The sequence below is a fragment of the Protopterus annectens genome, chromosome 6.part0 (assembly GCF_019279795.1).
Source record: "Protopterus annectens isolate FY-2018-M chromosome 6.part0, PAN1.0, whole genome shotgun sequence".
In the NCBI taxonomy this organism is placed as follows: domain Eukaryota; kingdom Metazoa; phylum Chordata; order Ceratodontiformes; family Protopteridae; genus Protopterus; species Protopterus annectens.
The window spans coordinates 1,731,257,066-1,731,273,847 of record NC_056737.1 but is presented as its reverse complement, the minus strand read 5'-3'; the positions used below and the strand labels follow the sequence as shown (position 1 = coordinate 1,731,273,847).

Sequence of the window (16,782 nt, the reverse complement as noted above, 5' to 3'; positions counted from 1 at the left end):
AAAATCTTAAAATGCAGCAAAACATCACTAACATTTGCCCTGTTAGTGGGCACAAAGATCATACCCTTTTCCAACAAATCAGCCCAACCGCGATCAATATTTGCTGAGCTGTTAATTATACATCTTAAAATCGTGGTGTTCATTACAAAGAACATTCAAGGCCTGCCCCTCCAATTGTTCCCATCCACCCTTCCCCCTGCTCCTGCCTCTCCAATTCTGGTGATGCACATGATAACCCCGTTGCCCCTGGTTGCTCCAACCTTTCTGGCCCATATAATTTCCCCTCTGATTCACTCGGTTCTGAATTCTCTGCGATCTTCTCAGAGGGAGGTATTCATCTAAAGGGATATCCACTGCATTAATCTCATCATTATTCACATTCTCATATACATAACATTCCAGATTAGCATCACCATGTACAATACTATCAACATTATTCACATTTTCATGCACATCACTGGAGGCATAAGCTCCCATACATGGTGGTGGGGGGTAGGCAGAACCACTATTATACTCTGCTTTGTCCCTATTTTTATAGCTCTTTATCCCTCAAAATATTAATGTCTTCCAATTTTAAATAAACAAGCATTATAATTATTCACATTAGCTTCAAACAATAGATCGTTTTTAATACTTTGCCCAATTTTTCCAAGTCCAACATTAACAAGTCCATTTGTTTATTGCAAGCTTTAATCAGTACCTCAAGTAGTTCTGCACCATGCCGATCAAATAAAAAGACCAGCTTGAAGTGGAGATCAGAGTCTTTAATCAGCCCTGTTGGATACTTCCAAGAACCAAGGCCTTTAGGAATGATTTGTAACCGCAAACAATCCTTAAGGTAACTTACCTCCAGTTGGAGCTTCCTGTATCTCCACACACAGTTAGAAAAGTCTTTTGTTTTTCCAAGGTGCCCAAAGAACAACCACGAACCACAGAACTATTATGCCATGAAAAACTAGTGTTAAAAAGTTCACATACATCATCAGCATGCAACGCCTCCTGTATTGGTCTCTCAGCCAATCCTGAGCCATTGTTCTCATCAAGTGATCATTAACTGCAGTCTGACTACTTTAACAAATTATTTTTCCTTCCCTATGGATGCATACTTTAAAGGGAATATCCTGGCAATAGGCTGGCAGCTGGAACAGAGGTTAATGTTGCAAGCTGTAGTCACTGGTACAGGGTTTGATTCCCTCAGTAGGCCACCTAACCAGATGTGTGTTATTATTATTACTATTATTATTATTATACAATAGAGATCAGACCGATCTTAAAATAAATTATTTTATTATACAAGTTTGTCACTGCTTGGGTTACTTGATGTGCTTGCATAATGTCTTGTTTACAATAAAGCTGCTAACATCTGTCTTTTAAAGAGATTAGTTTGACCAAACTACCAGAACAATAGTGACCTGTTAATTTAATTTCCTGTTGTACTTACAGTACTTAATAAGGACATAAACCATCTGAAAATAATTGAAGATGATGCAGTATATGTGCTCCTGGTGACCAGAGGCCTCCTTTGGACTGCAGCAGTGAACTACTACAGACAGGCAAGGGGATGAAAGCCTGTAAAGACATAATTTGTTCACCTGCTACAGCTGCAGGGGGGGGTGCTTTGTTAAAAAAGAGACTCAAGTAAAACAGTGGTGAGAACAAACAGCATTCTTACAACAACCGGAAGACCACTGGGTCACTTCTGGACTGCTAAATGCAATGTGCTTGCACATTTGAGTGGCACTAAAATGTGGAAACTATGTGGAAGCAATGCTCATTCGCCACTGTATCCTAACATACTTGCATGGTTAATTCTAACTTTTACTAAGATTTTAAGCACAGCCCGTTAACACTTCACTGACTGATTTTAAAGTTCACCTGTAATGGTTCATGTACATGTTGATGCATAAGATCAATGCAGCATCTTACTCACAGATACTCTAATACTACATGATTGTTGTTTAAAACTCTAGTGACAGAAAAGTACCTATGCAATCCAATTAATTGAGCTGGACAAACAAACAAAAATTGCAGTTTTTACTGTTCTGTAAAATAAAGACATTTACTGTAAAATCATGCATCAACAATCTACATAGTTCCATAACATGGGGCACAATCTTTTGTAAAGAGCACATCTTTACATGTCTGTTAGAGCAAATAAAAAGCTGCAGCACCAATACTGACTACAAGGACCAATCCATACTCCAGCAATTCAGGTAGCAAACATGGTGCTAACCTTTAATAAGCAGCCCTCCCAATTTAGGGTGAGGACATCAGGAAGCCACCTGTACAAAATAACTTGATGGCAATATAATGCCGGGAATCCATCTATATTTGCTGCCTTTACAGGTTGCAGTTTGTAATGATATAAACTGTTTTAATGAGAGATAAGCTGCTTAAAATTAATAGCACAACAGTATTGGATCCAGCATAAAGGTAATTCTAATCATCACAGTAAACACAAAAAACACCAAATTAAGGAATGATGCATGCTACATGTGACAGAAAACATATCAAAGGAGTTCTGTTCTCTCAGAAAAAGGAAGAAACTGGGCTTCAATTTTTAGTTACTTTTCAGTAACTTCATACGAAACTCGAATCCAGGAAAAGCCTTGAAGTGTGGCAAGGGAAGGCTAAGTTGTTCCTGGACTTGAGTGTCAAATGAAGGACTTATGAGTTAAGTCAGGCAAATTTGGGCATACTGTATACTACACTAAAGATATGATGTCAGTCATGGTGACAACTAGATAAATATAATGGATCTGAGTAATTTAACAAAGTCTAGCTAATAACACATAAATAGAAATTATTTAACCTGGTACAATTAGCTGCTCCCCTAAAAGTGATATGCTAAAGTACCTCTTGGTGGAGATCAAAACCAAGAAAAATGACAGTGACCAAGAAAATTGACAGTGGTATGAGGTATGGGCGACAGCAATAAAGGTATTCATGGGCGCATGCATCATTTAAAAGAGCTGCAGCCTAAGGAGCAACTGAAGAACCAAGGATGGCTAAGGTCTTCTTGAGGATATACAGATGAAAAGGCTGACAAAAATATGATGGCTTAATATGTCATCTTATTTATTTATTTAATTTCATTTTATTTTACATTTGTTAACCGGGAAAGTCCGACTGGATACAGGTCCATTTTCAGCGGAGGCCCGGTGAGAAAAGCTCCAAATGTACATAACAAGTGTCAATACAGTGAAATTATTACAGTGAATTTTCACAAAACTGAAATTTGTTTAACAATATATACACACAGGTACTTGTTTTTCTTACATATATACACACAATATATACACACAGGTACATGTTTTTCTCACCTACACACAGGATGGGTTGGAAGTTAGTATCTGCGAAAAAAATAGTCTTTGAGAAAGAAATAGTTAGTGATTTCATCTTAAGAAAGAGGGAAACAGAAGCACTGAGGTGGTTAACATACAGGGTTATCACCTACTTTAAATCTTTCAGTAGGTGAGAGGTATACAAAATTCTAAACAGTTAGAGGATCAGAGTTTTCTTCTTGTAATGAGGTTCTCATTTATACATTATGTTTGAATGGGGGTTAGGGTTTGTACAGGGACAAAGCCAATGCATTTTTAGGTATTTCTTAAGGGATATTTTGAATTTGGATAAGAAGGGCCCAGTGGTGAGTTCAGCAGGAAGTAGGTTCCAGTTTTTTTTCCTTCAGAGTTGGGGAACAGTGATTCACCAGCTGAATTGTTGGTTTTAACAGTTTGTACAAGCATTTTGTTGGAAGAGCGAAGGGCCTATAGGTTACTGTAGGGGGTGATAATATTTTTCAGTATGGGTGTACTGTCAGGTTGGTAGAGAATTTTGTGAACAACTATTAGTTGGTTATACTGCAGTTGGTAGGGTAATTCTAGCCAGTCTAACAATTGAAGGTTAAGACAGTGATGGGTTCTATAAGCTGATCCTGTGGCAAATCTGGCAATATTATTATAGCAGCTAGTACATTTACTGAGGTTTGATTTGCTTAGGTTTATGAAGATGGGTGATGCATAAAGAAGGGTTGATAGCAGATGTGTATGGGCAATAACAGTTTTAGCAGATGGGGTTAGGAATGGTTTAATCCTGTATAAAGAAACTAGTTTTTTGTTAACTGTTTTAATAGTTTTGCCTATGTGAGTATCAAACTTAAGGTTGTTGTTGTTGATTATTCCCAGTAGTTTAGTATTAGGTTCTGGGGAAATTATGGTGTCATTGTTAGGTGTTATGGTGACAGGTGGTGAAGGGATCATACGAGTGGGGGGAGAAGAGTAATAGTTTGGTTTTATTTGGGTTTAACAGTAGTCTGCGACCAGTAAGCCAGTTCTCTACTTTGCTGAAAGTGGATGGGGATAAAGATTGTAGGTCTGCGGGGGAGGTGGCAGAGCATATTAGGGTGGAGTCATCTGTATACTGAATAGAAGTTGCATCTGGGATGACTTTGTGCAAGTCATTAATAAATAAGGAAAATAGGAGGGGACCTAATATAGATCATTGTGGGACTCCAAGGGTGACTGGTAAAAGGGATGATAGGTTATCCTTCCATAGTATAGCTTGTTGTCTGTCACTTAGTTAAGACTGAAACCAGTTAATTGCTAAGTTAGCTATGGAGAGTGATTTTAGTGTGTCTAAGAGTAGCTGGTGGTTTACCATATCGAATGCCTTGGATAGGTCTAGGAAGAGGGCTGAGGAGAGCTTGTTGTCATTACAGTTTTGACTTATTGTGTGAGAGAAGGAGAGAAGGGCTGAGGTTGTACTATGGCAAGGTCTAAATCCATGCTGGGAGGGGGCTAGGAGAGAATTTTGATTCAGATAGGTAAGAACTTGCTTACGATTACATTTTCACATTATTTTAGCCAAGGGAGACAGAATGGCTATAGGCCTATAATTTAAAAGTTCAGTGGATTTTCCCCCTTTATGAAGAGGAATAATGTGGGAGATTTTCCAGATGGAGGGGATATAAGCTTCAAGAATAGTCCTATTGATTGAAATGGGGTATGCTATTTCATTAGGGGCTTTTTGGAGATACTCTGCAGGTAGTAGGTCTGCTGAAAGGGTGGTGAGTTTCAGCTTCTTAAGTAGGGAACTTAATAAAAGATGTTGGTACTTGATCAAGCTTGAAGGGGACTTTATTATCAGGTGTGGGATTGGTGGTACTTGGGGTATTGGGAGATAGCTTGCTGGCTAGGGATTGAACGGATTCTGTAAAGAAAAGTGTTAAAGGTGTTAGCAACAATTTTAGGAGGTTGTTGGAGGGTAGTTAAGGGGGTAAGGGTAACTTGATTGACCTGGGTGGAGAAATTTATTTATGCTTGACCAGAATTTTTGTGGTTGGTTTTGGTGCTTTTGTTGCAGATTGCAGTAGTATCTCTTTTTGTCTAGCATAATAGACTTCTTAGTATAATTTCTCAGCTGGTTATATATGAGGTGGTCTTTTGGGGATTTAGTGGCTCTCCAGGAGGTCCATGCTTTGTTTCTGCTAAATCTTTGCTAAATTAAGCCTTCTTCCAAGTGCTGACTTAAAAACTGGACCAGATTATTTTCAGTTTTCTTTATATGGCATACACAAGTTCTAATAAATAAATAAATGATATGAAACAATAAATCAGATTAGATCTGCAATGAATTTACAGTAGGATTTCTAAATGTAGTGCCTCTGTTGGCATCATTTACTCACATACCTCAAAATGTTAAAGAAAAGCAACATTTCTGAAATATGCACTAGTAATCTTCAACACTGATACAATCACATCCGTAACAATAAGGAAAAATAACAAAGCACCTGGATATCCATTTTTGTCTAAATCAGTAGCTCCGTGCATTGAATAACCAAAGCTTGGGGGCATTCTCTGGGCAGCCCACTGTCCTTCAAGCATCTGCGATTGCACCTGATTCAGGCCAGTTGCTTTTCCATTGAAGATATAAACAATGCCTTTTCTACCATCGCCGCCATATGGTGCTGCTATTGCTACATCTAAAGAAAAAAAATGCTGTTGTCAAATGCTAGTAGAAACATGAACATAACACTTTCCCTAAGCTCATATTTTCAAGAATTTGACATGCATACATACCGCACTGCAGAAGAAAAGCAAGTGTTGATGAGATAGTGATTCTCTCTCTCTTCTGCCCAAGTCCCTGTTACCTTCTTAACAAAAGCCTGTGTTGGGAGATCATGCTTACTAGTACTTGCCTATGAAGAGAAGCATGTGACCCATTGTCATCATCAAAACCCTTTTTCCCATTTTAACATGAGGTCAAGGTGTCACCATCAACAGTAGTCAATGCGACCAAATCACCTAAAGCCAGGTTCAACAATGCTGAGAAGCTAGACTTAATACAGAGTGGTGATATGAAGACAAAAAAAAAATCTTTCATATTTCTACTTCAAGTTGCTGAGTTATTGCATAGAGGCTTTCATACTCAGTCACTCTTTCCTAACAATGGTCAGTACTATCCCACTGCTATAAACTGCTCTAATACAACTTTTATGTACAGATATCCACTGAAGAATAAAGTGATGATGGCAATATGCACAAACAGCCTGATAAAGTGGAAAGTGAAAAAAAAAAGGTGGGCTTAGGTTACAAAGGTGTTATGACTTGAACCTAAGTAACTTGACATGCAGATATAATATAAGCTTCAGCAGTTGTGTGTGTGTGTGTGTGTGTGTGTGTGTGTGTGTGTGTGTGTGCATATATATATATATCTATATATATATATATATATATATATATATATATATATATATACACACATTCACACACACACACTGTTACAAAGGTGTTATGACTTGAACCTAAGTAACTTGACATGCAGATATAATATATATATATATATATATATATATATATATATATATATATATATATATATATATATATATATATATATATATATATATATATATATATATGGGTACATGTCAGTACATCGACAAGTTAGAAGATCGACATTGACTTCACCGACACATGAAATAATCAACGCAAATCACGGACATTTAACAGGTAAGAAGTTTAAATTTCGCTAATCATGCCTACCACACATGCATAACACTGCCACACTTACTAAAACATGGTAGGCATGATTAGTGAAATTTAAACTTCTTACCTGTTAAATGTCTGTGATTTGCGGCGTCGATTATTTCATGTGTCGGTGAAGTCAATGTCGATCTTCTAACTTGTCGATGTACTGACATGTACCCATATATATATATATATATATATATATATATATATATATATACACATACATACATACATACACACACCTCACATCCCCCTTACTTACTTATTAAACCCACAATTTCACAACCAGCACAAAAGAGCAATTAGCCTGAAAACATAAAACCTGTACTTGCATGTTGGCTGACCAAAAGTGAAGGTGACTACCAGAGTTGATGAACTCGCTATTTGTCAGATTGACCTACAAACAAACAAACAGATGCATAAATAAATGCGTTTGTGTTTGTAGGTCAATCTGTCAAATAGCGAGTTCATCAACTCTGTTAGTCACCTTCACTTTTGGTCAACCAACATGCAAGCACAGGTTTTGTGTTTCAGGCTAATTGCTCTTTTAGAATAACAGATGCTGAGCCTTCAGTCAGCAATGGTTGTGAAATCGTGGGTTTAATAGTTAAGTAAGGGGGATAAGAGGTGTGTGTGTGTGTGTGTGTGTGTGTGTGTGTGTGTGTGTGTGTGTATATATATATATATATATATATATATATATATATATATATATATATGTATACATACACACACACACATATCTGCGTCTGTCTATATCTATATATATTTTATATATATATATATATATATATATATATATATATATATATATATATATATATATATACACACACACACATACATATATTGTAACTGTTACTCTAAGCCTTTTGGTTTAAGCACTTGGGCTCCAGACCAGTTGTTTTACATTACGAAGGTTTGTGGACTGCACTGTTGTGGCAGGACAGGTAAGCTTACATCCTTCTCAGTTGGGAATTGCTGACTGAAGGCTCAGCATCTGTTATTCTAAAAGTGTATTAGTTCTGGTTAAAGCACTTGGGCTTCAGGCCAGTTATTTTTCATTAAGAAGGTTTGTGGTTTGCACTCTTGTGGGAGGAGAGGCTAGATTCTGCCCTTATGAGCTGGGTTAAAGGCTTATTGCGCCTGCTTATTTGAACCGTTTCTTTCTGAAATTGGTGCACCTTGGTTGCTGTAGCATAGACTAGATTCAGGCATCATGAATCTAGTTTTGTTTGTATAATTTGAGCACTGATCCTCATCATCTTTTTTGGAGAAGTTTCCCCTGCACCCTAGTGGCAGGAGTGTGCAGTTAGAACTTGTGTGATTGAAGACTGCTGGAACAGGGCTCAGTTTTGAGCTGTTTTACTGATTAATTGGGTAATTTATTTAAATCAGTTTGCTATTTTCTATTGTTATATAAAAAATTGCACTTTATTCATCTGCTTTTACTGTATTTGTGTTTCTTCCTACTTTATTTTGCTTTTGCTGCTTGTTGTTAAAAGTACTTAATTGCATTTATTCTGCTGCATTTATTACTGCTTGTTAGTAGCCTGATTAAACTGTAACTGTTATTCTAAGCCTTTGGTTGAAGCACTTGGGCTTCAGCCCAGTTATTTTACATTAAGGTTTGTGGTCTGCACTGTTGTGGCAGGACAGGTAGCTTACATCCTTCTAAGTTGGGAGTTGCTAATTGAAGGCTTAGTGTCCGTTATTCTAAAAGTATATTAGTTCTGGTTTAAGCACTTTGGGTTTGGGTCAGTTATTTTACATTAAGAAGGTGTGGTCTGCACTCTTGTGGGAGGAGAGGGTAGATTCTGCCCTTCTGAGCTGGGAGTTTCTGGTTAAAGGCTTATTGTGCCTGCTTATGTGAACTGTTTCTGTCTGAAATTGGTATGGCTTGCTTGCTGTTGCATACACTAAATTCAGATCTGCTGAATCTAGCTTGTTTGTATAACCTGAGCAGTAATCCAGACCATCTTTTTTGGAGAAGGTTCACCTGCACCCTAGTGGCAGGAGTGTGCAGTTAGACCTTGTCTAATCGAAGACTGCTGGAACAGGGCTCAGTTTTTAGCTTTTTAATGGTTAATTTGTTTAAATCAGTTTGGTCATTTGCTACTGCTATACTTAAAAAGAAATATGCTGCTTAGCTAGGGTTAAACTATTCCCGGCGCCACAAAGTCTGCTCTTCAAATTTTCCCCATAGAACTAGCCAGATTTTTAGTTTTAGCACTAAAATCTGTTTCTTTGAGCTCAGCACTTGTTCAGAACTCATTGTAAGCACTAAATAAGCTACAAAGTACTACAGCACTCAACTTTCCTCACTTGTCTAGAGGAAAACAGTTTTTAGTACTTAATAAATAAGCACCTATCCAGGCATGTATAAGGGTCAGCTCCCGGTGTTTTCTCCTGTCTACCTGATGAATCTGGGCATCTTGAGGCAATGCAGCAATTGCCTCATGTACACAGACAACCTTCTCCTCCTACCACCCAACACTACAACCTGTGAGAGATGCACTTATATAGCCAAACTGGCAGGAAAGCTCTCTTCACCCAAGACTGGACTAGACAGTAAAGAGGAGAAGGTAAACACTTGCACCACATCACACTTATCACATAGTCCCTCAAAACCTACACCACCAAAACACATGCATAGAAACATGAAACACACACCAACATTTGCAAAGACTCTCAATATAAATCTGCTCAAGCAACAGAGACCTCCAAAGCAGAAAAGCAAGCAACCTCCATCCCCCAACACAACCCAAATGACACATAGCCCACAAACGCAGTGTGCCACTCAACCACAGCCCATAAGGCATAACAACGTACCCAACACTCTAGTCATATGTGAGGATATAGTCAGGCACAATGATGTTCCACTCACCAGGCTAAACAAGGAGAGAGTTACTGTCAGCTGCCTGTTGGGTGCCAGATCCACCACATAACACACACACTCAGGTTACTCCACAACAAGTACAAATATGACTCTGTCATTGTCCATGATGGTGTGAATGACCTGAGACATACCTCCCTGGACTACATGAAGAGAGACATGGAAGAGCTCCCCGATCTTGTAGCCCAGGCAGGTATGACCCTAGCCCTGAGTAGCATCCTACCATCACCCAGAATGATACCATAGTACAAGGACAAAATGATAGACTTCAACAATTGGCTAAGCTTCTGGTGTCATTCTAAGGGGATCCAGTATCTGTCTGCATGTGATGACATGATCAACAGACCACGTTGCTTTGCCAGAGATGGGCTGCACCTGTCGCCTTGGGATTCCAGATACTGGCTAAGGCTCTTGCCACCCCTACAGTGCCTTTTTTAGGCAAGGGTCAAATGAGAAATTCACCACCTTAACAGGTAAAAGCAAGCAAAATCTGACGGTAATGCTACTCAATGCAAGAAGTCTAAACCTCAAAATGCATTAACTCGAGGCACTCCTTAAAATGGAGAACATCGACATCTGTGCAGTGACAGAGACCTGGTTCAAGGCTCCAGAGAGCACCCCTGAATTACCAGGCTATAATTCATACCACCTAAGCTGGACCGAAACACTAAAGGCGGAGGTGTGTCCATATTCAATAAGGATATCCACATCTCCAGGCTAGTTGCTCAGCATAATGCATCTGAGATTATCCAAGTGCAACTAACTCTGGGCAAGACCACAATCCAAATTGTAACTTGTTACAGATCCCTCACCATGCCCCAGGATTCCCACTCTTCATTTCTTGATACACTGGAAAATATTAGGGTACAACCCAACACCCTAATAATGGGCAATTTCAGCTACCCCACAATTAACTGGGAAAACTACTCATGTACCATCTATTTTGCTCAACGTTTTCTGGAATTTATACATTCCAACACCTTGGATCAACTTAGCCACACCCCCACCAGGGGGCAGCAATATCCTAGACCTGGTCATTACCAACATGGGCGAACGGTGGTCCACACCAGAGATCAATTCCTCGTTGGTCAGATCCAACCACAAGCTAATCATCCTAGGCATCCACATCATACCCCCACCCCCTATTAGGGAAACCACTGTAAAAAATTTCTCCAAAGCCTCACGCTTCTTAAGACAGAAGTGGCAAACTTCACGACACCTATGCAGACGGAACATAGAGGTACGACTGCTGAATCCTAAACAAATGCAATTTATAAGCACTTGCATGAGTGCATGGATCGTGCTATCCCTAAAAGAACCAAGATGCTATCCTCCAAAAAAAGGAAGCCAATCTGGTGGTCCCCTGCCATAAACAAACTCTACAACAGAAGAAAGAAACTGTTGCAAAAAAAGAGTAAAATCCCATGACTAGAGGAACTCCATTGGTCAGCCTCACTAAGAAGCTGAGATCCCTCAAAAAATCCTCCAAATCTAGTTACAAAAACAAAATCACCACTGATTCTAAAGCCAACCACAAAGTATTCTATAGCTATGTCAAGAATCTCAATTGCAACATTCAGATTTGCTCTGAGTTACAGAACAATGGCACTAAATATACAGAACCAACTGATATTGCTACATCCTGGAAGATAGGTTCAGTGCTAACTTTACCCCTGTCTCACCCCCTAAAGGGTCCATCTCTTTTCCAGAAGAATGCAAAGTTCCTGTAATCACAGCTGCACAGGTAAAAACCACACTCTCCAAAGCCAAGAACAAAGCATCCATGGGACCTAACATCCCAGGCTGCGTTCTACATGAACTGCAGAATCAACTGGCACCCCACCTAAGCACCATGTTCAATCATAGCCTCATCTCAGGTTTTGTGCCCACTGAATGGCACACAGTGATGGTTATCCCACTCCACAAAGGGGAAGCCACCACGTACTCTGGGAACTACCTCCCCATTAGCCTAATGAGCCTGGTCTGCAAGGCCATGGAACGTATCATCATGGAACTTATAAACAAAGGCATTGGTAATCTCCAAACTCTGGATCCCAAACAGTTCAGGTTTGTAAAAGGCAGATCAGTCTTCTAAATCTGATAGACCTCTTTGAAGCAGTCACCGAAGCTGTAGACAAGGGCAAGGTGGTTCACACAGCCTATCTAGATCTCGCCAAGGTTTTTGACACCATCCCCCACTCTGGAATTATAGATAAACTCACTAAACTAGGTATAAATCCCTATGTCACAAGATGGGTTGCCAACTAGCTCATTGGCAGAACCCACACTGTCAAAGTAGCAGACACCAAATCCGATATCAGACCAGTGACAAGTGGAGTACCACAGGGTTCAGTCCTGGGTCCTCTCCTGTTTGATATCTACTTTTCTGATGTACAGGCTAACACAGAAGGTCTTTGGCTAACGAAGTTTTCAGATGACTGCAAACTAGGAGCCATAATCTAAACTCCTAATGATCTGGACATCCTACAAAAGGGCCTCACGGAGACAGATGCCTGGTGTCAAAGCAAAGGCCCCAAGCTCAATGCCAAAAAGTGCATTGTCATCCCCTTTGGTAAAAACTCTGTACCCATGAGCTACCACATAGGTGGTAATCTATTTAACACCAAAAGTGTGATAAGAGACCTTGGGACACAGGTGGACAGTAGTCTCTCCTTTGATAATCACATCGCCACAGTAGTCGGGAAATCCTTCTATGTGGCACACCTCATCACAAAAGGTTTCTCATCCAGGAAAAAAGAGGTCATTGTTCCACTCTACTCGTCATTCATTACAGCCATTATGTAGTACAACACCCCTTTTGGTATGCACCTCACAAAACATCTACAACAATTGGAAAGGCCTCAGAAATACCTCACAAAGAGGATTACTGGCCTCAAACAGATGCCCTACACAGACCATCTAAAAAAACTCCAGCTTTACTCCATCACATATCACCTACAGAGCGGCCAAGAGCTGTTGGACATGCTCCACTTAAAGAAATCCAAATCTCTCCAAGCTACACGCTCTAGGGACTTAAACCTTATTACCACAATAAACAGAACATGCTAGAAGGGTAGATTCCTGTCTCAGAGACTTCCCATACTCTGGAACAAACTACCTATCTATATCAAACAAAGCTCCTCATTAGAACTCAAGAAAAATCTTGATGATTGGATGGGAGATAGGAAATACACCCCGGGGATCACCTCTGTGGCTCTGCTCAACAGGGGCACAGGAAAACACACACACACACACACGTTTATGTATATACATATATATATATATATATATATATATATATATATATATATATATATATATATATATATATATATATATATATGGGTCTAGGACTACTCACTGAAAGCACATTTCGCTGAAAGTCAAATGACTGTGCACAAATGAATTAAAGCACAATTCATTGAAAAGTACAGTTTTGTACCTACCATAAATGTAGATGTTCGAAGATCCACATTGCTGCAGTCCCTACACTTGGGTAGTCCGCTGTCCTCGGTCGGCCCGAATATCAAAGTATAAGGCTGACGTCGGTCAAGGCGCATTTGACTGACATCAGGACGTCGGGGTACAAATGCGCATGACCGACATCATATCCTCAGTCTTTTCTTGCCCCAGATGTCAGAAGACCCTAAAATAAAGGTCAAAACCAAAAGACAGCAAACAAACAACCAACCATCCTAGCACTAAAAATATGTACAATATATACAATATACATCATATTGACAACCCAACCCACACAACCGCCTCTAACTACAGAGGGAAGGAGGGAGTAAATTGGACTGCAGCAATGTGGATCTTGAACATCTACATTTATGGTAGGTACAAAACTGTACTATGTTCTTCATCTCACATTGCTGCAGTCCTTACACTTGGGTAGAATCCCAAAGCAGAGGTAAGGGAGGATGGCCAAACTATAAGGAAGCAGGAGCTGCCAAAATGCCCTGCAAAACAGCAGTGGCAAAACCAGCCCTGGATTTAGAGTAAAGTGGTAGGTGATAATGCCTAGAGAAAGTATGCACTGAACTCCAAGTAGCTGCCTCCAAAATATCCTTAGTTGCCACCCCTCAAAAAGCTGTCAGTGGCAGTAGCCCTAGTGGAATGAGGCCTAATCCCAGCTGGAATCTCCTTGCCATGATGGGAATAACAGAAAGCAATGCAAAACCCAATCCACTTAGAAATAGTTTGTTTTGACACAGGCTTGCCCTGAGAACTCAAAGCAAAAGAAACAAATAACTGCTGAGACTGCCTGAACCCTTTAGTTCTGTCCAAATAATATCGCAACTGCCTGTGTACATCTAAAGTGTGCAAAATCTTTTCCCCTTTATTTTGGGGATTTGCATAAAAAGTAGGCAAATGAATAGTTTGGTTTAAAGCCACACTAGAAACCACTTTAGGCATAAAGGAAGGATTAGTAGTAAAGATACCCTATCCTTATGGAAAATTAAGAAAGGCTCAACCGCCATAAGGGCCTGCAACTCAGAAACCCTTCTTGCAGAGGTAATAGCCAACAAAAAGCAGTCTTCCATGATAAAAACTTTAATTCAGTAGTAGCTGCAGGCTCAAAAGGTTGTAGAGTGAGTTTCTCCAACACAAAATTGAGATCCCAAGCAGGAGTAGGAGCTCTTCGTGGGGGTCTTATATTCTTTGCCCCTCTAAGAAATTGCTTGAACAAAGGATGAGAAAACAATGGTGGGTCACAATCATAGTGAGCGAAATTGCTGCAGCATGAACCTTAATAGAAGAGAAGGACAAACCTTTGTCCAGTAACTCAGTAAGATATTGAAGAGCCACACTTAAATTAGGCTCAGAAACATCAAAATCCTTTGCTGCACTCAAAATAAAAAATCTCTTCCATTTATCTGCGTACTTTCCTTGTACTAGGCCTTCTAGCTTCCAAAATAACATTCAAAACTTGCTGTGGAAGTGGAGGCCCACTATGGTTCAAAACAGAATATGCCAGGCTGTTAGGTGCAGAGAGTGAAGCTTGACATTGAGCAAATGACTGTCCTCCTGAGACAACAGGTGTGGAATCGAAGGCAAAGGCCATGGAGGCTTCCGTACCAGGCTTCTCAGTAATGGGTACCAATGCTGTCGAGGCCAATCTGGAGCTATCAAAATCATCCTTGGCTTGTACTGTCTGGCCTTTAGTAGTACCTTTGGGAGGAGAGGCAGAGGCGGAAAGGCATACACATGAAGATTGCTCCAATTGAAAGAAAGAGCATCCACTTTCCAAGCTGTGGGATGAAACCTTTTTGTGCAAAACTTTGGCAGCTGGTGGTTTAGTGGAGAAGCGAACAGATCTATGTCTGGAGTTCCCCATGACACTGTCAATTTCTGAAATACATGAGGATCCAATTTCCCCTCGTGGGGATCCATAATTTGTCTGCTCAACACATCTGCTAAGGAGTTCTGTGCTCCCCGCAGAAACCTTGCCTGAAGATTTAGCTGTAAACTGAGAGCAGTCTCCCACAAAATCATTGCTTGCCTGCATAGAGGATAAGAATGTGTTCCGCCTTGCTTGTTGATGTACCACATGACAGTTGTGTTGTCTGTTAGAATCAACACCTGCCCTGGAAGAAGTAAATCCTTGAAAGCTAGTAATGCAAACTGGACTGCTAACATCTCTTTCAAGTTGATATGTAGATGTTGTAGTCTGGCAGGCCACTTGTCTTGTATCCACTTTCCATTCAGATGAGCTCCCCAAGCTTTGTCTGAGGCATCTGTCGTTAGAATCTGACTCGCCTCTGGCCGGGTCACAGAGAGTCCCTTGTTTAGGTGACATTCCTGAGCCCACCACAACAATTCCTTTTGAATGCAAGGTATTATTTGACTGACAGTGTCCAAATCCTGGCAGTGCTGTGTCCATACATTTTGAGATACCATTGTAGCTTCCTCATATGCAGTTTGGCATTGGGAAGCACCAGAATACAAGATGCCATGAACCCCAAGGCTTGAAGGACTGTCCTTGCAGTCAGCCTGGACTGATGAGACAACTGATGAAAGTAAAGGGAAAGATTCTTTTGTTTGTCCGGGGTCAAAAGGCCATCTGGGATGCTGTATTCAGTCTCACACCCAGAAAGCACATGTCCTGAGAGGGTACTAGACTGGACTTTATTTCGTTCACAGAATACCCCAGGCATCTTAGCACTGCTATCACATAATCCAAATGATGAAGAAGCTCGTCCTTTCCTTGAGCCAGAATCAGGCAATCGTCCAAATAAGGATAGATCTGTATTCCTTTTAACCTGAGGAAAGCTATCACTGGAGCCAGAACTTTCGTGAACACTCTGGGCGCAGTAGATAAGCCAAAGGGCAATGCAGAGAACTGATAATGAGAAGTCCCAGCTCAGCATGATACTTCCTGCAACTCAGTCTGATAGGAACATGAAGATAAGCCTCCTTGAGATCCAAAGTTACCATCCAATGATCTTTGCCCAGCAGAGGTAAAAGCTGCTGTAACGTTAACATTTTGAACTTGGGAATGTCCAGATAAGTGTTGAGGATAGATAAGTCAAAATTGGTCTCCACGTTTTGCCCTTTCTTTGGTACTAGGAACAGGCGATAAAAACCTAGGCCCACTTCTGGCATAGGGACCGGCTGTATGGCCCCTATTTGGAGTAACAGAGAAATTTGCTTGTGAGCCTCTATTCTTTGTTGAGGAGGAACGTCTGGCATGCCTTTGAAAGGAGGCAAGGTATGGAAATAAAACCTGTAACCGTGGTGTATGATATCCAATACCCATCTGTCTTGGGTAATTAAACTCCAATTTTCTTTGAAAAGTGCCAACCTTCCTCCCAAAGGTGCTGCCAGGCGAGAATGCTCTGGCAGCTGAAA

General features: G+C 40.3%; 1 protein-coding gene across 1 annotated transcript in view; it reads right to left on the bottom strand.

The window, feature by feature from the left end:
* Positions 1-16,782, bottom strand: part of ITGAV (integrin subunit alpha V) — a 1,332,605-nt gene that overhangs the window by 533,758 nt on the left and 782,065 nt on the right. Inside the window, exon 14 of the mRNA XM_044075123.1 lies at positions 5,792-5,983. Coding sequence (XP_043931058.1) covers positions 5,792-5,983 — 192 coding nt within the window. The remainder of the gene's footprint in view (positions 1-5,791; positions 5,984-16,782) is intronic.